The following is a 23,793-nucleotide window of genomic DNA, read 5'->3' as shown; positions in this document are numbered from 1 at the left end:
GATGATCTAAGTCTATGATAGTCATTTTCGACTACATTTTTGGGGTTATTCCAAACAGGTTACATTAGATTCACTAACTTTATTAGTTTATGTGGCAAACTAAAACATAAAAATAAATTTATATTAATAAAACTTCCTTATTGTAGGATGCGAAAAGCCACAAGAAAGTGTTGTTCCCACCCTAACAATAAGAAAAAGTCAGATAATCTATAAAATCATAACTTTTCTGAAATTTGAGGTAACATGGCAACCAAGTAAACTCAATTCTAAAGTGTAAAACCCCTCCAAGGGCAGACAGGAGACATAGTTTTCATTTTGGACAGAGCATGGTAGAAAGGAGTTGCTGTAATTTAAGAAGGTAAGAAGAAATCGCTAAAATATTAATGAACTCTTAAAGGCCAAGCATGGGCTAGCGTGTAAATTTAGAATAGCTATGAGCCTCAGGCACAAGGGAAGTTTGCATGTACTTGCAAATTCTTTTCCATTGGCCTCCACCAGGTGTTTCCAAGGAAACACTGAAGAGTGCAGGAGACAAGAGAGACCTTTCAGTGGCACAGGTAGAAATGCTAAGAATGCTCCAAACCCAAGCCCCAAATATATGGGAAGTGCCCAAGACTGAAGCTTGAAAAAGACAACAAAGACCTGTTTCCTACCCCCAACTATGAGTCTAGCACCAAAGTCACAAACAATAATGGTCTATTGTTGTTAAAACAGCATAGAGAGAACAACAGCATCGAGAGAGACCTCATGCTGTGGCACAGGCCTGCAAGACTCCTAAAAGCAGAGGATGGAAGAGAATGACAAGGAAAAATCTTCAAGAACCCAAAACCCCACTCTAAGTACCAGGCAGCAGCTTACTATAGTAGAAAGTGAAGCCTGTGGTATCACTGAAGGAACAGAAACCAAACTCAGCTCAACTACTGACTAGGTTGACATGACCTTCACATTAAGGCCCTGTTCATTTCTGGACATAAGTATTATTTATCTTAGTCTTACACACAATTTCCAACATTTATCTTTTAAAAAAAAGAGAGAGAGAGAGACCCCAAAAACGTAAGCAAAAGAAACAAATAACTCATTGTCAAGAGATAAAGCAATTAACAGACACAGACTGAGAGATGACCCAGATACTGAGTTGCAAAGAAAAAGACTTTCACATAATGATGACAACTATGCTAAAAGATCTATTGGAAAACAATGCACAAGGACACATATGGAATTTCAGCAAAAAGAGAAAGGAAATTTAAGTACTAGAAATAAAAACATGACATCAGATTGATGATCACAAATATCAATTCCTTTGACAGGCTCATCAGCAGATCACCAACTCATTTTATGACACCACCATTACCCTGATGCCAAAACCAAATGAAGATCTTATAAGAAAAACAGAACTATACATCATCATATACATAAGACATATTTATTCATTATTTTACAGTATATTTCCTTATATATGATGTATATGAAACAATATATAACATGAATACTTACTTTATATAAAATTTCTAGAATACTAGTGAGCAATAAAAAAAAAGAACCATTCATAAATGAAACATGAATAAGTCATAAAAGCATTATGATAAGTGAAAGTAAAACACAAACTGCTTGTAACAGTTTGATTCTACTTAAAAGACATTCTGAAAAAAAATGAAAACTGCAGGGACAGAAAAATCAGAGCAGGTTGACATAAGCTGGGAAGAAGAAAGGAGTAAGTTATAAAGGTAGAAAAGTGAAATGCCGTATCTTGAATGTAGTGACGATTTCATGACAGTTAAGTTTGTCAAAACTCATCTAAATGTAAATTGAAAAGAGATAAATTTTAATTTGTATAATTTACCCTTCAGTAGGCCTAACTTTTTCTTCTTCTTAGTATCGTAATTTTTTAAAAAATTTAAAGTCAATTAGCCAACTTATGGTACATCATTAGTTTCAGATTAGCTGTTTTAAAAAAGCAAAAATAATGGCTAAAAATAAATTGCCACTTTTATCAACTTCTTATAGGAATTCTATATGGAGTTGAGTTGAACATAAGTTTCCGTTGCCCAAGGAAATTGCTATTAAAAGAAAAGCAAAACCCTACCTTAGAAATCAATAATACATTATATGTTAATTAACTGAATTTAACTAAAATCTAAAAAATTAATGACAAAAAAAGAGAAAAGAAAAACTGACAAAGTCACAGTAAAAACATTCTTTTCCTAGGACTATTTGTAAAAGTAGTGTCAGCTAACGTCCAATATGTATACAATGGAATTGATTCTAGAGATTGAATTTCGGAAACTAGAGCAGCAAAGCAAGATATAATGTTTAAACAAGGGGCTTTCTCAGCTTCCTGAAATGTGTGACTCTCCACATTTCTGATCACAACATACAGTATATACTTTATATTCTGGCTTAATACACACATTTATTTATGGAAAACTTCATGCATGATGTGCTTTTCTATTTTTTTTCTTATTCTACTCTGCTGTACTCCGTTCCATTTCATTTCATTTTATTGCTGTTTTTAAAAGTCTGACTGGAAAGTAAAGAATCTAGAATGGTCCCAACAGACTGCAGCCAGCAGTTTGAGAAACACCATTGTACATTATAGGATACAGATGTTCCCAACCCATCTTTCTATCCACTTCCCCCTTTGTATTACATTCATTATTTTTAAAAATTTTTATTATTTTTATTTGAAATGAAGAGTATAGTCAAATATGTTGGTATCAAGGATGTTATTCCATTTCTTTTTTATTTATTTATTTATTTATTTTTATTTTTTAAAAATTTTTATTTATTTATGATAGTCACACAGAGACACAGAGAGAGAAAGAGAGGCAGAGACATAGGCAGAGGGAGAAGCAGGCTCCATGCACCGGGAGCCCGACGTGGGATTCGATCCCGGGTCTCCAGGATCACGCCCTGGGCCAAAGGCAGGCGTTAAACCGCTGCACCACCCAGGGATCCCTATTCCATTTCTAATCATAAAAAATTGTTTAAATATTTCTAAGGTGTTGTCTAGGAGAAAATAAGGCAAATGAAAGATTATAATGTTTGGGTAAGAGGTGATATAGAAATCAGACAAACAGCTTAGTGATAATTCATCCATCTGCCTATGGTCCACCCATCCTATAACTATTGAGCAGGTCTTATGTGCTTCTTATATTAAGAGGTAGACCCTTGGCAAGGATCTGAGTATACAACAGTAGAAAAAAACAGACATGACTTTCAACTTCAAGGCAAGACTAGTAGGGGAGACCAACATTATATAAATAAAATGCTATTTCTAAATGTTTAGGGCAAATATCAGGCAAATACTGGGAATAGGATTATTACACTATACTAGGAACATTTCCAGTTGAATATATTTTAAGATTTGAAAGAAAGAAATTCTCTCTCTCTTTTTTTTTTTTTTTTTTTTTTTAGAAAGAAATTCTCAAACATACGAGTATACAACCAGGAAATAACATAGGCACTGTCGAGCTCTAGGGCAATATATGAAATATAATGTCAACACCAAAGAAACAAACGATCCAATCATGAAATGGGCAAAAGACATGAACAGAAATCTCACAGAGGAAGACATAGACATGGCCAACACGCACATGAGAAAATGCTCTGCATCACTTGCCATCAGGGAAATACAAATCAAACCCACAATGAGATACCACCTCACACCAGTGAGAATGGGGAAAATTAACAAGGCAGGAAACCACAAATGTTGGAGAGGATACGGAGAAAAGGGAACCCTCTTACACTGTTGGTGGGAAGGTGAACTGGTGCAGCCACTCTGGAAAACTGTGTGGAGGTTCCTCAAAGAGTTAAAAATATACCTGCCCTACGACCCAGCAATTGCACTGTTGGGGATTTACCCCAAAGATTCAGATGCAATGAAACGCTGGGACACCTGCACCCCAATGTTTATAGCAGCAATGTCCACAACAGCCAAACTGTGGAAGGAGCCTTGGTGCCCACTGACAGATGAATGGATAAAGAAGCTGTGGTCTATGTATACAATGGAATATTACTCAGCCATTAGAAATGACAAATACCCACCATTTGCTTCAACGTGGATGGAACTGGAGGTTATTATGCTGAGTGAAATAAGTCAATAGGAGGACAAATGTTATATGGTATCATTCATTTGAGGAATATAAATAATAGTAAAAGGGAATAGAAGGGAAGGGAGAGGAAATGGGTAGGAAATATCAGAAAGGGAGACAGAACATAAAGAGTCCTAACTCTGGGAAACGAACTAGGGGTGGTGGAAGGGGAGGAGGGGGGAAGGTGGGGGTGAATGGGTGACGGGCACTGAGGGGGCACTTGATGGGATGAGCACTGGGTGTTATCCTGTATGTTGGCAAATTGAACACCAATAAAAAATAAATTTATTATTAAAAAAAAGAAAAGAAATATAATGCATTTAGGTCATCAGGTGCCGTACAAGTTATGAATTAAAGAAGTCCTCTATTCTCCTTTTCTACCTTGTATACACTTCTATTACTGCACACATCATTCTACACAGCATTATTTTATTTATAGGTCTGTCTCTCTAGAATATAAGCTCCACATACATAGGCATCATCTTTGGTTTTCTGCTTAGATAGTGCATTGCATTTAAGATGTATTTGGCCAATGCTTATTGCACTGAACAGAAGCCAATTTAAAACAAACAAGAGATAGTAGTTGGGGTATTTAGGTATATACACTTAAGAGATTTATAGCTAAGTTCTAGGGAGGGGAAATCACTATTTTAAGCCAACCAATTAACCCCTCTCTCAAATAATCCACATAATTCCAGATAACACCAAAGGTGTTAGAAATATAAAATTATCTTGAACTGTTATTGGTAACCTAAAAATAGTTACGACTAAAAGGTTCAATTTTACAATACACAAAAACTCTTACTAACAATGAACTTTCATCCGATAAGAACAATAGATGGTAATACCTGAGGGAGCTGTTGTTGGGGTTTTTTAGGTCTTGATGAAGTTTTATCACCCATTCCTGATACTCTTGCTTTTGGATGGCAGTTGATTGTTTTAATTCATTGGACCATTTATTTTCTAAGTCCTAAAAAGAAAGAGTATACCAAGTGGTGAATTTTTTTTTTACAAACATAAGTAAAAACAAAATGTAACTATATATCTAAAAATCACTGTATTTCACTTACTTGCTGGGATTCAAAATGCTGAGCAGCCAGTGAGTTTACATCTTGATCGGTCAGTGATTTTCCCAATTCCTGCATCACTTTTTCCATTTCGATGCCTTGTCTAAAACATAAATGAGTGCATCAGACATACTCATAAAGTCTTTAAGGGGTATGGCCACTCGATTCACTGAACAACCTCTACAAAGCAAAAATAAAATTTTTCATTTATAGGAATATGTCCAGCAATGGCAATCAACTGTAATACCTGGAAAGCACTTTGAAGCCTTGGAAATGGGGATGTGGGAATACTGATAAGGTCATATAACACATCATTTGTACAGCTAAATCTTTATCTAAATTTAATGCATAAGTGAAATCAGCAGTCAAAATCTAGGCAATCTTTCAATTTCCATGACTAATGTTTGAAACTAGACTCCTTTCTCATCTGCAGATTTCCTCAAAGAAGATACTCCACAACTTCAGCTTTAATACATTTTCTACTTATATGCACAGGAGTTAAAGTGACTTCAAACTTTGAAAGTTAGCTTACAGTATTGCCTGAAGCTGTCAATTAGGTTCTAAGAATCAAACTGGTAATTAAGTCACAAAGTTCTCTTTATGGGGGAATATATAACATATATTCTAAAGATATGTTTTAGTCTTATCTTCTTCATCTGTGCAGAAATTAAACATGGTTTTCCCAGAAGAAAAACTAATCACTGATGTTAGAAGTTCAGACACCAGTTATTTATGGGAGAGAGGGGCTGTGACTAGCTGGGCCTTCTGCAGTGCTGAAAATACTTCATTTCTTGAGCTTAGTGACGGTTACATGGGTATGCTCACTTTATAAAAATGTAATGAAAGGTACACCTACAGTTTGTCTTTTCTGTATGTTATATTTTAAGTTCTTAAAAAAATTTCAAATTAAAATATTATCTTCAAATATAAGTGTCTTTAAAAAGTTTGTTCTAAAATATACTTCAAACAAATGTGGAAAGAATAAAGACATGAACTAAAAGGATTTTACTGTCACTCTAATTAATTTAATTACTTTTAAAAGAGATCTTATGCTTACTTATAACAACTAATTAAGACACTTATATGCATATGATAAATAAAACTCATTTATATGTTATACATTTATACATTTCTAGATTTGATTTCTAGGATTAAGTATTCAAGACCATTTAGTTTCTACTTAATTCTAATGCAGATGACCTCATTAACTTTTTATAACTATTGGGGACCAGGTGCTTGCAAGTGAGATTTTTATTTAAAGCAGAAAGAATTGCTAAACAGTTATAAATACAAACTTTGATATAAATAGATTAATATTTTACATTATGCATGTTCCCTCTAGTGGATAAAAGGTATCATTGCCATTTTTAAGTTTTAAAGATTCAAGATCTTTAAATATCAATAAATAAATATCTTTAAAATATTTCTACCTTAAATCTGGTTTGCTAACAGCAGCAAATTAATAGCAAGGAAAAAAAGACAAATAAATAATTCAACAAAAGAAATTCCATGAACATTTATTTCATGCTAAACATGTCAGAAGTGAAAGTAGCTTATGATATAGTTAATGATACAATATGCATTTTCTCAGATTAAGATCAAAGGGAATTTTATTATCTAGTCTATCTAACTAGATATTGGCTCAGTATGTCAGGTCTGACAATTCTAACAATCTGAAAATTATCTTGAAGACACTTAGAAAAAGCTAACAGTCTTATAACAACAACAACAAAAAAACAAACAGAAAAAAACGATTATGCTGTGGCTGAGAAACTGTCTTTTAAAGATGTAAAGTAGGATTAAAATGAAAAGAGAAATAGGAAAATGTGTCACTTCTGCTCATGCATTGGGTAAATGAATTTCGTGAACTTCCACAGATACCAATGAATTCCAACTAGCCTTAAGTTATACTGTTCACCTTTACAATTACCTACCTCAGAAGGAACATAACTTATTTTTCCCTTTCAAGCTAATAGTTTGGGTGTGTGGAGAATAAACTACAAACTACTGTCAAAATAAATGTATTTGAATATTGTTTATGTTTAAAAGAAAAAAAAAAAAAGCAAAACCTCTTCAAGAAATTGGGCCAAAGGACATCTCAATAAATAACATAAATCCAAACAAACTCCTACTAAAAAGCTATTCCACAATAGAAAAAAGAGGTATGAAGTATCAGTAAACGCAGATAATTCGTAAGTTAATGCAGCTTCCCAAAAGGTGAAGAATCACATGGCTAGGAATCTTCTGATTTAGAATACTGATGGCCAGAAATGGAATTTTCTGTGAGGTGCAGTTGAGTAGGTAGCAAAGTTGGCCACATTCAGAGTAGCTGACCAGCTAAATGAAAGTACTGGTCATGGCTATTGATATGGACTATGGATAGCCAAGCTGAAAAATTTTTAATATACCTAAATAGGTAGAATGAGGACAGTACCAGAAAACCTGGGATTCAAGAGTAGATTCAGAATGAGTTGACGGTTATATTATTTGAAGCCTTGGTAGGAAAAAAACAAATAAATGAAGTTCAACAGAAAGTAATTAGGTATTAGATAATTCTACTTCCATATATACTTTCATCTATATTTCATTCTTGTTCTAAAAAATAAATTCACAGTTTTACTGGCTACATACTAAAGGACTAAAAAAAAAAAAATCAAATTTTTGTCTCCCTCAGGGACACAGCTTAAACTCTTTAGCTGGTGGCAACTATGCATACCACTGGTATCTCATGTAGAAAGGAATAAACTGCCTCGATACAGCTGATCAGCAAAGCTAAATCCATATGGCGTGACAAAAGTCAAAATATCAAGTTCTTTCTGACAGGGACAGTTCTAATATTTTACTGGATAGGAAAATAAAAGGTGAAGAGAGTAGAATTGTTATAAAAATGTTTGAATTTATGCAATACAGTAAAAATGCTGATCTGGCACAGAGAAAAGTATTTTTCAGGAAAAAATTATTAAATCCATTTGCTTATGATTTTTGTATTTTAAATTTTCTTAACTGTGACAACCCTCAAAGTAACAGATTATTCTCATCTTGCTAGTCCCAAAGTTTTCCAATGAAAAGCAAACGAGAACCAGAAGCAAACCAGTACATCATTTTAAATTTACTACCTTGAGACAGAGTATCAAGTTAGTCACAAAAAATACATGTGATTTCAGGTCCTACTGTACTGTACAATCAAAGAGATTTCACATCAGCCACTCAAAACATCTTAATGCCATGTAAGTCCTAAGTGAATGTTTTTATAAGGTAATTACCATAAGCTAGATTAAAATGGATTGTCTAGAAGAAGCATATCCTGATTATTATTACATTTTTGTAGAACTGCTAGGAAGCAATCTGGAAAGTCATGTTTTAAAATAAATGATGCTAGCAATTTTTTACTTACTCTGAAGGGAAAAAAATGAATCACAAAAGCATTGTTTGCAATACCGTCTGCAATGAATTAAGATAGAATTAAAATGTCTTGGAATAATACTAGTGCTATATTTTCCCATTATGTAAATAAACTTATAAAAATGAACTGAAGGAGACCATGAAGTTGGTGATAATAGGGTTTAAATAGGTTCTGAATAGGGATAGAGCATGGTTAAGTGGTTAAAAGCTTTGGAGTGGAGCTCTGACTTCAAATTCCAGCTTGTTCTCAGACAAGTTATTTAACTTATTTAAGCCTCATTTTCCTCATCTGTAAAAGGGGTGATAATAGTAGGGTTGTGGTAAGAATCAAACAAGATAGAGCATCTGTTATGGACTGCATGTTTGTGTCCCCCCAAATTTGTATGTTGCAACTCTAATCCCCAATGTGATGATATTTGGAAGTGGGGCCTAATAGGTTTCAATGAAGTCATGAGGTTGGAGCCCTCATGGAATTACTGTCTAGAGCTCTCTCTCTGGAAGAGATGCATCAGGACCACACAATGAGTGAAGGCCATGGGAGTGCACACTGAGAAGGCACCAGTCTATAAGCCAGGAGATGGGTCTTCCAGATACCAAATCTGCTGGCATCTTGACCTTGAAGGACCTACCTCCAGAACTGGGAGATATAAATATCTCTCGTTTAAGCCATTTAGTCTATGGCGTTTTGTTACAGCATCTAAGCAGGCTAAGACAATCATCTGAAGCACTTTGCACATGGCCTAGAACAGAGCAAATCTTCAATAAGAGGTAAACTATTGCTCTTATTAGAAATAATATCTAAAGCCTCCATTAGTTATTCAGGTAAATCACTTGAGAAGTTTTATAAACCTCTGAGGACTTCCCAGTTGGAATTATACATTGAAACACAGAAGAAAATTAGTTTCTGATATTAGAGAATTTTTTTCTATTTTATTCTCTAGTTTTACAATTAAATGAAAACCAATTGTTATGCAGCCATCATATCTGACAATGGAACATTTAATTATGATAGTGCAAGAAATTTGAAATACCTCTCTCGTAATTTTTTCAGCTCCACATCTCTTTCACCAATCAGTTCTGAGATACTAACAAAGTAATTATGTTCCAAATTTAGGAGAGTTTCAGAGGCCGGAGAGTGGATTAGGTCATGGTATACATCTGCAAAATCTTCATCCCAGCTGGGCTCTTCAGGCCTTGCATGCTCTAAGGTGGTCTACAAGATGACACACAGACATTCTTAAATCATGATACGGCATTTTCATTTACTATGCTACTAGACGAGTAACTATATTACGAATCCATTTTTGTACATCAGACACGGATAGAGACCTCCTATTTACATATGTGTACATATATAAGGTTATATAGGTTATATAGGATTATATAGGTTATAGAGGATTATTTAAGTATACAAAAAATATGGAAAGATATAAACTAAGTTGTAATGAGTCACCTAGAGGCAGGGATGAGCAAGGGGTGCTAATGTGAAGGAAGGGATAGGAAGTGCCCCTTGTTGAAAAAAAAAATTAAGGATGCTATGATCTCATTTCTGTAAAATAACGCACACAGACACACACGAAGATGACCAACAAAATGCTAATGGTGGCTGTTTCAGGAGAGTGGAATTTATGATGACCTTTATATTATATTATTATAATTAGAAAAAAGCTTCTAATTATTAAAAAATACACTGCTAAAAAGGTTTTATAGAATATACATTTAGAAAATGAGGTTACAGGGATCCCTGGGTGGCTCAGCAGTTAAGCATCATGCTCAGGGCATGATCCAGGAGACCCGGGATTGAGTCCCACATCAGGCTCCCCACATGGAGCCTGCTTCTCCCTCTGCCTGTGTCTCTGCCTCTTTCTCTCTCTCTCTCTCTCTCTCTCTGTGTCTCTCATGAGTAAATAAATAAAATCTTTAATAAAAAGAAAATGAGGTTACATATATTGTCTACATATGTAGTCACATGTTTAGTGATGCAATGACAATGAAAACCCAATTCATGTGTAGGATTTTACATCGAGGCAAGACAAACCTATGCAATTTTCTTATTTTGACTTTTTCTAGTATTCTGCATTCTTCTTAAGGGAGAAAAACCACAAGAGACTCTTAACCATAGTAAGCAAACTGCAGCCTGCTGGAGGAGAGAGGAGTGAGGAGATGGGGTAATTGAGTAATGGCATTAAGGAAGACACATGATGTGATGAGTACTGGGTGTTATATGCAACTGATAAATTACTGAACACTACATCTGAAACTAATAATGTTGGCTAATTGAATTTAAATTAAAAAAATAAAATGCTTTTAAGAATATGAAATCTCTTAATATGCTTTTAAGAATATGAAAAACAGTAGCTATCAAACTGATAAAGGACTGAGTAAATACTGGTAAACAAGAAAAACAGAAACATGGGAAGAGGCAAAATGGGGATACCCTCGCACACACGCAGATCCATCCAGGGAAGTGTGCACATAAATCCATCTGGGGAGGTCTAGACACCTGTCCCAAGGACCTGACATATGTCAATACATCAGACAGACACAATGCTTTATAGGTGAGAAAAATGATTGAGCAGTCTTTTGCCAAAGACCATACAATTTAATGGCAAAAGTAGAAATAACACAAAGGATTTAATGTTTTTTCCATTATTGATCTTTGGAGACAAACACCTGTAAAAAAAAGATCTAAAAAAAAAAAAAAAAGAACAATCTGAACTCTTCCCTTTTCTTACCAATGAAAATATTAAAAATTGTAACCAGTGACATAACTCAGAGTAATAATTTACCTAAAAATAAAACAAGTGGACAAATCACAGAAACAGGTATCTTGAACCCTGTCAATCAGTAGGTAAACCTTTCCCCCTTGTTTTCTCTCACTCATACTTCAATCAACTGCCAGTTCAGAAGGGAAGAGTTTAAGGTGACTAGCTGAAATCTGAACATGGATTTTACCTGCCCTAATGCCTCTGAAAACTTGAAAGCACATTCTGGTAACTGCTCTAAGGATTTAAACAGCCCATGCAACTTAAGCTTAGTTAAAAATTCACTTCAGGTTCAGGCTAAAACTTTGTACAGGAGCCTGTAAGAGATCATTGGGATCTGCTTGCCCATACATAGTACCAGATCAGATATTCAGGAATCCCACTAACCAGATCAGCTTAACTACAATAACTGGCAGCATCAATTTAAAACTCAAGTGTAGAGCAAGCCCTATGAATAGGTAGAAGCACTAAACAGAATTTTCCCTAACATAACTCATGCCATTCCCTCAGGAGAGAGGATACTAGGAACGGAATTGTGATGGCTGAGGGGAATAGGGACAATGAGTAAAGGTCTGCAGAGAGAAAACTATTTCATGTCCAGGCCATTATGTCTCCACCTCCACCTTCCCCGCATCAAGCTTTGGCTCCGAGTTCACAGACTTCCTCCTTTCTGTTCCACCTCCTGCCATCAGCCTGGGTTACTTGGATGTCCGTGTGGATAACCCAATCCAATGCCCTGTCTCTTGCTTCCCTGAACTTATCTTTACTAAGTCTTCTGCTCCCTCCAATCACCCATTCTGTATCATCCCCAGGAACAGCTCAGCCTCTAAAATTGAAACATTCAGTCTCTGACTATAACATCCAATCAAGATTCACATTCAATTACTCCCAGGTAATTGGTTCTTTAACCTCATCAGGATCTCCACTGCACAGATCCACCTACTTATATTTATTTTACCAAGCATTAAGTCCTGCCCAGCTTCACTTTATTCCTTAAGTAGTTAGGAAATGGTCTAGCATTCAAATATTGTCTTGCCAAAATCCTCAAATCTCTTGACTGATCCCTTTCTCTTGCCCACCTAACAAAACTCTAATCTTACTCCTCTCCTGTGCCTGCAGTCAGGCTGTAGAACGCTGCAGCAGAAAAACTACAAAACTGTAAAGTTTATGATGACAGATTTCCCTTTCCCTTCAGTGATGCCCTTGTAATCCTATGTTTTTCTAGTCAGTTCTCTCTTCAAATATCCAACTGTGTCATCAGTTCCCCACCTCATCTAAACATGTGGCCTGTCTTTTATTTCCCAGATAAAGTAGAAGCAGTTAGAAGAAAATGTCCTCAAACTCCCTGCTACTAAAGCAGTAAACTTTTGAGAATCTATATCCATCTTTTTCTCCTTCCTTTCTGCCATAACCAAGGAAGTGTCCCTCCTCCCAGGCAAGATTAAGTATCTACTTGAGTTCTGGATTCTATCTGTTCTAGTCTTCATCTCTACCATTGTAAACAAACCTCTGACCTTGTGTTCTTATTTTACAAGTGTCTCATCCTTCTTTTCTATGCAAGCAAGCTTCTTGTGCTATCTATACTCATTCTATTTCCACACTTCCACACATTCTTAAAGTCACTGAAATCTAGTTTCAGCTCCGGCAATCCATTAAAAACTGATCCTGCCACAGATAAGATTACTTGATAAACCCAATGGACATCTTTGAGTCTTTTCCTCACTTCATTTTTTTGGAAGCATTTGACATTATGGACTATTCCTTCCTTCTTGGCATCTCTTTTTTCTCAACTTTCATGAGACCATAATCTCCTGTTTTCTTTCTACTTCCTGGGCCAATTCCTCTCTTCCCTTTGCAGTCTTTTTTCTCTATTCATCCCTTAAGTATTAGTGCGTTCATTTATTTGTATATTCTTACATCTTCTTCTCCTTTTTTTTTTTTTTTTTTTTTTTGCCACCCTTCTATACCATCTATTCAACCCATACCAAAGAACTGTTATTTTCAGGCACTGGGCGAGGTGCCAGAGCTATAGCAGAGAATACACTATACATTTTCAGATGGCTATCCACACAAATAGGAGATATAGATAAGTCAATAGATAATAGACAATTATAATACAGGGTTTCATTGGGATTCTGAGCAGGCATGTACTATTCTCCTTCTACATAATCACTTTGGGCAATTACATTCATTCCATGACTTCACAATTCATCTATGTATGAATGACTCCCATACCCATGTCTCCAATCCAATCATCTTTCCTGAGTGCCAGGTGTACACAGCTAAGTGCTTATGAGGTATCTCCACATGGGTGTCTTGTAGGCACTTCACATATCCTTTACACTGAAATTTGCTTCTCAGGTAAAAGGAGCTCATGTGAAGGGAGCCACCATTTCCTCAGTTGTCTAAGCCAGAAATCTGAGCCAAGTAATCTTTTATCTTTGAGTATCAGCTTAAATATTACCACCTTAGAGAAGAGTTCTTTAATCCCATATAAATTAGGTTCTCCCAACCCATATCTTCTCCTTCATGGTTCTCTAGGATGGCACTCATTTCCTTAGTAACATTTTGAAAATTATAATTTATGTACTTATTAACTGTTTTTTTTTCATTACCATTACATGGGAATAAGGATCAGATTTGATATTATGTTGATATATCCCCAGTGCCTAGCACAGGATCAACACACAATGTTTGCTGAATAAACAAATATATGAATGGAAAGTTATCTTCTCTTTATCTCTACTATCATTACTCTAGACTAAGCTTTCATCATTTCTTCCCTAACTACAACAGTCTTCTAACTTATTCTAATATTTCTCCCTTGCAGGATAAACTTTTCACCCTGATGCACTGAACTGTTCCTGAAGTGCAAATATGATAATCATCTTACTCTGCTAAACTTTTTTTTAAAAAGATTTTATTTATTCATGAGAATACACAGAGAGGGGAGAGAAGGAGAGAGAGTGAGAGAGAGAGAGAGAAAGGCAGAGACACAGGCAGAGGGAGAAGCAGGCTCCATGCAGGGAGCCCGACGTGGGACTCAATATGGGGTCTCCAGGATCATGCCCTGGGCTGAAGGCGGCACTAAATCGCTGAGCCACCCTCGCTGCCCTGCTAAACTCTCTCTCTCTCTTTTTTAATGATTTTATTTATTTTTCATAGAGACCGAGAGAGAGAGAGAGAGAGAGAGAGAGAGAGAGGCAGAGGCAGAGGGAGAAGCAGGCTCCATGCAGGGAGCCCGATGTGGGACTCGATCCAGGGTCCCCAGGGTCAAACCCCGGGCTGCAGGCAGCGCTAAACCACTGCGCCACCGGGGCTGCCCAACTCTTTTAAAGCTGCTCATTATCTTTGGCATAAATTCAAAACCCAAGGTGGTGTGCAAGACTCTTTCTTGGCCATTCTGAACTTCTTTCAGTTTTTCTAATGTGTCATGGGCTCTCTCACCTCACCCTTTGCCTAGGATATTCTTTCTATACTCTCCCACCATATACCTTTCACCTATTTCCAACTAATCTTTCAGGTCTCAACTCAATTTTTCTTTCCTGGAGGAAGCTTTCCTGACATACTCTAGACTAAAATAGGTATACCTACTCTGTACTCTCCTAGCACTCTGTCTCATATCATAGCACTCATCGCATTCCACTGCATTTAATTTTAAATATCTGCTGTCAGTCTGTATACTCTGAAGGTAAGAACTGTGTCTATTTTGTTTTTGCTTATCCCAAGTGCCTAACATAATATCTGATATCTAACAGAAGCTCAGTACACATTTGATGAATGGATGAATACAAAGAGACTTGAGAAGAGAATACTGAAATGGAAGATTATGGCACCAACGAAAATAAATAGCCAACTTCACAATTTTGCCAACAACTGGCTCCATTTGTCTTTCATTAACTATCCAAGCCTCTTCTCATTATTTTAAAAAATTAATGCCATAGCAAAAGATACAGCTACATAAGATTCTTAGAGGCTGGAAACAGAACAAGATGCCTAGAAATAGCTTCTATGACAGTCAACAAAAAAAGGAAACAGAGAAGAAAACAGAATTACTCCACACAGTAGGGATTAAGAGTCACAGACACTTTAGTAGGCCATCAGAACCTGCCATACGAGGCAAGTACATCCATTAAAGTACACAATGGTCCTCCATATGGAAGTTCCTTATACAACAGCAACGTACACCTCTGCAGTGATGGGACAGACCATCCTCCCTTGTAGCCATGTCTCACTGTATCACCTAAAGGTATAATCACTTATATTTATAATGATTATTTGGGGTCTTCAAAGTTAGAACTGAATTTTATATACTGTGTTTAAGAAAGCAAGCAAATGTGTACTACAATCTTTATTTAAAAAATCTTTTAAGTTTATTTATTTTTTAGTAATCTAGATCAGAGGTGCACAACTCCTCCTACTGAGCCAGCCAGGAGCTCCTATACTACATTTTAAAAAGACCTTCGTTAAAAGGTGGTTAAGGCAAAGATTCACAATTTAAATATATTAGCATCTGAAATATCTAATAAGTCCATTTATAGTAAATGGAGCTCATTCCTTCATAACCAGGGTAATCAGTACTACCGTAAACATTATGCTATTTCAACTTTTTACTGATGGCTCAGTTATTCTCTGGTTGCTGAAATACTGTTTATTCATATACTACAGCGATACGTTAGCCCTCTTCTGTCCCATCCTCTACTCCATTCTGCTTCCACTATCACGGTCTGCTGCTCATCATACTTGGATTCTTCTAATCACAATCCAGCAGCTTCTAATCTCTGCCGGTTCTTTGGCGATCTGCAACATAGCTTCCTTTTCTATTTTAATTCCTTCTTTTTAGTCACCTATTTCTACATTTCTTGAACTTGTACTAGCTGTTTGGCTTTTATAATTTTCACAGCCAGTGGCAGCCCAAATACATCCAGTGGGTATAACAATATTTGAGTCCTTTCAGTTATTTTCCTGACAGCCAATATTTCCTTTTTTTACTGTTAGAATTAGCTTCTTTGCTCTTTCTTTCCTTAATTCTTTAAAAACAAACAAGCAACTATAGTTCTAGAATCCTGGCATTGCTAGAAAGCTGAACTCAATAACAAGAGGTGCTATGTATCTACTAAATTTGCAGAGGGTGAGGACAGAGTATTTGCTCAATTGAGGCTTGTTGATTTTAATTCACTATAAATCTGTAATTCTTATGATTAAATGACTAAGTATAAAGTGTTCTTAGTTTTATTAATATTACTCCTATTACTATTGTTGTAATCATTAATCTGGTAGATAGTCAAATTCCTATTTTTAGGATGTATAATGTACAAAAGAATAAGGAAAACCATAAGTTAATGAATATGGTAATAATTTTTTATGATAATATAAACACTTGTGCATTTATTGACCTAACATCTGTGAAGTTTTCTCTTTGGTTATACAAAATTAGGAGCGAGAAGAGGTTCTGCTTCCAGATTTTGTATCAAAACAACAGCAATCCTATAAGAGGGATTGACTGCTTTTTACAAGAACTCTTGACCACTCTTCTTCCCTCAACTTCTCTACATGCTCCCATTTACCCTGATCCCAACACTGATTGCACAGTGTTACTGGCTACAGATTTGTCTCTTTCTACTAGATTATAAGCTCCCTGAAGGCAGACTTATTATCCTCAGCTGTGTACCCAACCCATTTTAGATGTACAAAAAGTACTGCTTGAATAAATTCAGTGGAATTATTCTTTTACTATATCTTACAGCTTTATTCCCTTTTATCATCAGAAAGATTAGGTTTCTTTAAATAGTAATTATTACAGGCATATCTTTTTTTAATGTAACAACTGTATTCTTAGCATTTAAGATAATACATGTAAATAGCGTCATCTTTTAAACATACTAGGAAACCTTAAGGGGCATGAAGCAAACTGCTTTGAACAACAAAATATGACCCCATAAAATTGATCTTCAAATTCTTACAGGCCAAGTTGCTTAAAGTGGGATGTAATTCACTCATGATAGTCTGCAATTATTGAATCTGTCTGTTTATGTAGTTTTGTTTCTGGCTCTCTAACTAAAATGTAAATTTCATCTTGTGTCTGTCTGTCTTGCTCACTGTTTTATATCCAGTACCTGGCATGTAGTAGATTCTCAACATCAATTTAATCTTATCAATTCTGAGATGCATATATATATATATATTTTTTTTTACAACTCAGAGAAATCAGAATGCATCTTGTGAACCAACTCCTGGTTTTGTTGATCTGTTCCACAGTTGTTCTGGTCTCAATTTCATTGAGTTCTGCTCGAATCTTTATTAACTCTCTTCTTCTGCTGGGTGTAGGATCTATTTGCTGTTTTTTTCTCTAGCTCCTTTAGGTATAAGGTTAGCTTTTGTATTTGAGTTCTTTCCAGTTTTTGGATGTATTGCGATGTATTTCCCCCTCAGGATTGCTTTTGCTGTATCCCAAAGATTTTCACTGGTTGTATCTTCATTCTCATCAATATTACTCAGTCATTAGAAACGACAAATACCCACCATTTGCTTCGACATGGATGGAACTCTGAGGGTATTATGCTGAGTGAAATAAGTCAATCAGAGAAGGACAAACATTATATGGTCTCATTCATTTGGGGAATATAAAAAATAGTGAAAGGAAATAAAGGGGAAAGGAGAAAAAATGAGTGGGAAATATCAGAAAGGGAGACAGATCATAGGAAACGAACTGGGGGTGGTGGAAGGGGAGCTGGATGGGGGGGTGGGGGTGACTGGGTGACGGGCACTGAGGTGGGCACTTGACGGGATGAGCACTGGGTGTTATTCTATATGTTGACAAATTGAACACCAATAAAAAATAAATTCATAAAAAAAGAAACAAACAAAAAGAATGCATCTTGTACTGATGGCAGCTTGGTATTCTATTACTGCTTAATTGGTAGTAGTGTTCTATCTCTGTAGTAAATAATGATGTGTGCTATGACCAAAGGCATCTTAGATTTTATAAAATAAGATGTAATAATTTAAATGGGAAAATGATAACATTATGTAACTATAAAAACAATAGTAAGAGGGCGCCTGGATGGGTTGAGGGACTCTTAATTTCAGCTCAAATCATGATCTCAGGGTCGTGAGATCGAGCCCCATGTAGGGCTCTGCACTGAATTTGCAGCCTGCTTAAGATTCTCTCTCTTCCTCTGTCCTCTTGTCCTCTACTCATCCTCTCTCTCTCTCTCTCAAAAAAAAAAAGAAAAAAAGGCAATAACAATAGTGAGGATAAGTAAGAGGACAAAACTGGAGGATATTATGCTGAGTGAAATAAGTCAATTGGAGAAGGACAAACATTATATGGTCTCATTCATTTGGGGAATATAAGATTTAGTGAAAGGGAATAAAGGGAAAAGAGAGAAAATGAGTGAAAATATCAGTGAGGGTGACAAAACATGAGAGACACCTAACTCTGGGAAACGAACAAGGGGTAGTGGAAAGGGAGGTGGGTGGGGGGTTGGGATGACTGGGTGATGGGCACTGAGGGAGGTACTTGGTGGGATGAGCACTGGGTGTTATACTATATGATGGCAAATTGAACTCCAATAAAAAAAATTAAAAAAAAAAAGTAAGAGGACAAAAGTAAAAGCTTAAAATGGGCACCTGGGTGGCTAAGCCAGTGAAGCATCTGTATTCAGCTCAGCTTGTAATCTCTCCTGGGATTGAGCCCCGATTGGGGGTCCCTGCTTAAAGGGGAGTCTGCTTCTCCCTTTGCTACCCTCCCTTCCCAGCTTGTGCACGTGTGCACTCTACCTCTCAGATAAATAAATAAAATCTTTAACAACAACAACAAAAAAGTAAAAGCTTAAAATGAACTACTGTTAGTTTAAGATTGCCAGATAAAATACAGGTCACCTGGTTAAATTAGAATTTCAGATAAGAAAAAAATAAATGTTACTGTAAGTAACATATAATATGTGGGATATACTTACACTAAAAAAATTATTCATTCTTTGAGATTTGGATGCCCTGTATTTTAAATTATTAAATCTGCCGACCTTTGCCTGTTAGAAATAGAAGTAGCTCCTCTTTTACAAAGACATTACATAAAGTGTTTGGTGTTCACCCTAACATAGGAATGAGGCACACGAACATCAATATAGATCATATATCATGGAATAACGTCTTGTATGTGGAGAAAAAAAGATTCCACAACTGTTTCAGTATTACTTTTACCAATTTAAAAGCTTTATCAAAGCCCAGAATATCTCTGAAATTTACAATCTGATCTATTTTCTTACCTCAGCATAAGCTTTGGCCCATGAACTGGCCAGCTGATGTAAATCTACTTCACCCGATTTCACAGCTTCCAGGGATGCCTCGGCGTCTCTGTCATAATCTCTTAGAGATTCTTCTTCTATAAACTGGCTCAGAGCTTCTTTTAAGTCTGTAACAGGGACAATATATGCCAACATCAGCAAAATCCCAATATAAACAAGGAATGTTTTACCTGGATAAGCATTCCAATGTGAAATTTTATCAAACCTGTATCCTGAACAAATGCCTAAAGACAATAAAATTAGTGTGGGGATCATTTGACTAGTTTGACAATTATTTTTCTTTATTACTACAGACAATTGCATTGAGAATGGTCAAAATTCTTAACTCTTATGTATAACCTTGACACTAAAAACATTACTTTCTTGAATCTGATTCTTCAGTTTGAAACTAATCAGGTAAAAGCACATAAAGAAAAATCTACAGATTTTGAGGGTCTGAAGGTTACTGTATTTAAATGAAAAACAGTTTCCAAATATAGAGTTACATTCTTTGAGTTTGAAAGAGAAATTGGATGATCAGCTTATTAAAGTGGAATTGGGATGATCTAAATTCCAGCTTTAGAGACACTACTCAGAGATTGTATAATGGAAATAGTACAGGGATAGAAATCAGGATACTTGTGTTTTGGTTTTGGCTCTGTCACTATGTTTGTAACTTTAGATCAGTGGTTCTCAATTTTTAGCATGCATCAGAATTCCCTGGAGAGCTTATTGAAATAGATTGCCACCCTCAGAGTGTCTGATTCTGAAAGAATGGGGTGAGGCCCAAGAATGTGCATTTCTAACAAGGTTCCAGGTGATGCTGTAGCATCTGATCAAGGAATAACCTTTGGGAACCACTGCCTTAGGCAAACAATTTAACTTTTCAGTGTATCGGTTTTCTTATTTATATAATGAGATTGTATTAAAAAGTTCCTAGATTTCCTTATAACTGTTTCTATGATCCAACATATTCTTTTTGAAAAACGATTTTATTTATTTATTCATGAGAGACACAGAGAGACGCAGAGACATAGGCAGAGGGAGAAGCAAGCTCCCTGCAGGGAGCCCGACCGATGTGAGACTGGATCCCGGGACTCCAGGATCATGCCCTGAGCTGAAGGCAGATGCTCAACTGCTGAGCCACCCAGGTGTCCCGATCCAACATATTCTTAGCTTAAAATGTTTTTCTCATCTGTGAGATAGAACATATAGACCTTTTAAAAATGATTTAATACAGATGACCTTATGGAATTCATTTAGGCAAGCAAAAATTATTCAAAGATTAGTACTCCTTCTCTTCTATGACATCTCAGGAATTGAGGACCAGATCATTAAAAGGGCAATGTATTTAGCAATACAATTCTATAATATCATAATTAGTGATAGTTGAAATGGATCTACCCAACTAAATGAAGAGATTAGGTGTTCTAACCCAAACTTTGTAACTAATTTTTCATCATATAAATTAATTTTCATATATTTACTTATTTTTAATTTGTTTTAAAGTAGGTTCCACACCCAGCATGGAGCCCAACATGGGGCTGGAACTCATAACCCTGAGATCAAGACCTGAGCTGAGATCAGGAGTCAGACACTTAACCAAATGAGTCACCCCCGTGCCCCTATAAATCAAATTTTATAAAAAATTGCCTAATAAACAACTATAAGGGTTACAGAAAAAACAACACTCAATAAAACAAAGGCCTGGGGAATCTTTTTCTTCTTGGAAGCAGTTAAAGTTTTCTAATATGAGATGTCTAAGGAAAGAGACTATCAGAAATCAGTCCTCAGGGCACCTCAGTGGCTCAGCTAGTTAAATGTCTGCCTCTTGATTTTGGCTAAGGTCATGATCTCATGGGTCATGAGATCAAGGCCTGTGTTGGGCTCTGTGCTCAGCAGGGAGTCAGCGTGAAGATTCTCCCCCTCTATTCCTCCCCACCACTCTCCCTCTCTCTAAAATAAATACATAAATCTTTTTTAAAAATCACTTCTCACCTTTTTCTATAAAGCATGGTAAACTGTGCAGCAGCATCAGACGCCCGTGTAAATGACTGGCATTTTCTTGAACAGGAAATTTGAGAGGCACCTTCAGTTCTAAGCACTGACTTCCTACTTTGAATTTATACACAAATTCCCTCTCTCTGTTGCAGAATCTTTCTATGCTTTTCTTCATCTTCTTTGGCAGGATTTCTATAGAACAAACAAACAAAACCTCAGGTGGTTATAAGTCCATAAAAATCATAGTGTCTCATCATTGTTGTACCACTTTTAAGAAAATGTTCCATCACTTGGTAATTTTGTTTGTGTGATTGGGAGCTAATTATTCTAGGCTTTCCTATCCTTAGCCCTGTATTTTCACCTTCATGAAGAAAATTGAAGTGCTTCTTCTTTTTTTTAATGAAAAAAAATTTCCTTTAAACTTCACTTAGGAAAAAACAACAACATCATATCCATAAAGTACTTTGCATTCCTAGGCAGAGTTCTCAAGAACAGAAAGAGAACATGAGAAGAGCAGAGAAGATTCTTAGGAGGAGATGAATGGGTGGAAAGATATAGAGGCTATGAAATAACTGGTGAATACAAAGTCAAATAAATAGATCCGGGACCAAGAAGTGATCTTGAAGATCCTAGATGTTGTGAACATGAGATCTTATTGGACATGGATGGAAGAAAGATGGTGTTGGAAAGATTTCCATGTGGGAAAAAGACATACAAAAAAGGACAGGATATCCCCAAAGGTAAATTGGACACTTTTCAAAAAGAAGAAAATCTGGCCACAAAAAGTAAGAATTGGTATCGATTAAGGATTTATTTACCAGCTTCCTCACTGGACTCCATCTCTATGCTTTTCATCATCAAATCAGTTTTCACAGTATTCTCTATGCTGAAGTTACAGTAATCTTTCCAAAGAGCTTATTTGATTATATTGCTCATCTGCTTAAAGCCTTTTGATCATATTCCATTGCTCTCGGGACAAAATTCAAACCCCTTTACCCAGTGTACAATGCTTCTGTCTGTATTTCGAGGCCTCTCCCCCAACACCTACACCCCTCCTCAACACCCCAACACACAAACCATTTTCCAGGCAAAAACCTTTCTTTCCACTTCCCACCTTTTTGAATGCTTTTTCTTTGCCTAGAGCAGCACTCTTACTGCTTTTCTTTCCTTGGGTAACAACCACTCAGGTTCTTCAGGTCTCCGCATAGATGGGCACCGGGGAGTCTTTTAATTTGTGGGATTGTCATAAGGATTAATAGAATGACAGATATGAAACGTCTGACAAAAAAAGATGATCAACAGATTGAAAACTAGTAATAATAAAAGAAGTTCTCTAAGAACTTAACAAAAAAAAAATCGCAGATTGCTGTTGAGTACACATGATGAAGACAAAAGCAGTAAAGGAACACCGTAAAAGGGGACTGAAACTTATGGATAAATAGGTTTATGATCTAATCTTGTTTAGATTCAATATTTCCGACCCACAAAAACCATTAGCTCCGGTTTCAAACGGTTCAAGATTTAAATTTATTGTCTGAAACTTTAGTTCCCTCTCCCCACTTTTTTTTTTTTAAGCAGGGGTGAAATTAGGAAAGGTTTCCCAGGCAAACTGGGGACGGGAGGAGGAGAGAGCTGGGCAGAACTCCTGCGGCCAACAGGGTGCGGGTTCTGCGTGCAGGAAGGGGAGGGCAGGCTGCCAGCGCGAGAAACTCCAGCCGAGGGGGAACACCCGCTCCACTAGGCGGGTTCGGTCTGAACGGGCTTCCTCGCTTTGGGTTCTGGGCTCACCTTCCGGTTCCGAACCCCGCGCGGGCTGCACACTCGGAGCTGTCAAGGAGCTGCGGCGCAGGGAGCATCAGCTGACTTACTCGCCTATCTGTGGGCTGTAAAAACTGCTTCAGCAGATTCGCCCGTACCTTTTCCTCTTTCCCGGCACTCTGTAGAAAATTCCTCGGCCTCAGTGCCCCCTTTTTCCATAACGCCCCAATGTAATCATGTAAAAAATGTAAAAAAGGTGTATTTCTACTGTTATTATGAATCTCAGAGAAGGCGTTAAAAAAAAAAAATTCACTGTCGTGGCGAAAGTTGCAGCGGCAAAGCACAGACTCGGCTTTGGGAGAACGGATGCGGAAGGGCAGTGCCTTGGGCACGGCGTCCTCTCAGAGCGCATGCGCAGCGG

General features: G+C 36.5%; 1 protein-coding gene across 5 annotated transcripts in view; it reads right to left on the bottom strand.

Annotated features, from left to right (window-relative positions):
* The window catches only part of FERRY3 (FERRY endosomal RAB5 effector complex subunit 3), a 46,390-nt gene extending 22,834 nt beyond the window's left edge, over positions 1-23,556 (bottom strand). For 3 of the 5 annotated variants that reach the window (XR_013364420.1, XM_077871394.1, XM_077871396.1), the window contains exons 1-6: positions 23,403-23,556; positions 21,612-21,806; positions 19,596-19,741; positions 9,592-9,773; positions 5,162-5,261; positions 4,940-5,061 (exon numbers count right to left, since the gene is read on the bottom strand). Coding sequence is in view for 4 of the 5 variants with exons in the window: in XM_077871394.1 (XP_077727520.1) it covers positions 4,940-5,061; positions 5,162-5,261; positions 9,592-9,773; positions 19,596-19,741; positions 21,612-21,789 (728 nt within the window). In the remaining variant the exon portion in view is untranslated. Of the gene's footprint in view, positions 1-4,939; positions 5,062-5,161; positions 5,262-9,591; positions 9,774-19,595; positions 19,742-21,611; positions 21,807-22,728; positions 22,880-23,402 lie in introns of those variants that run through there. The other 2 variants (XM_077871395.1, XM_077871397.1) reach the window with 2 other exon arrangements.
* Between the last annotated feature and the right edge of the window lie 237 nt (positions 23,557-23,793).

Source organism: Canis aureus, chromosome 25 (assembly GCF_053574225.1).
Source record: "Canis aureus isolate CA01 chromosome 25, VMU_Caureus_v.1.0, whole genome shotgun sequence".
NCBI lineage: Eukaryota > Metazoa > Chordata > Mammalia > Carnivora > Canidae > Canis > Canis aureus.
This window is presented reverse-complemented; position numbering and strand designations above follow the sequence as displayed.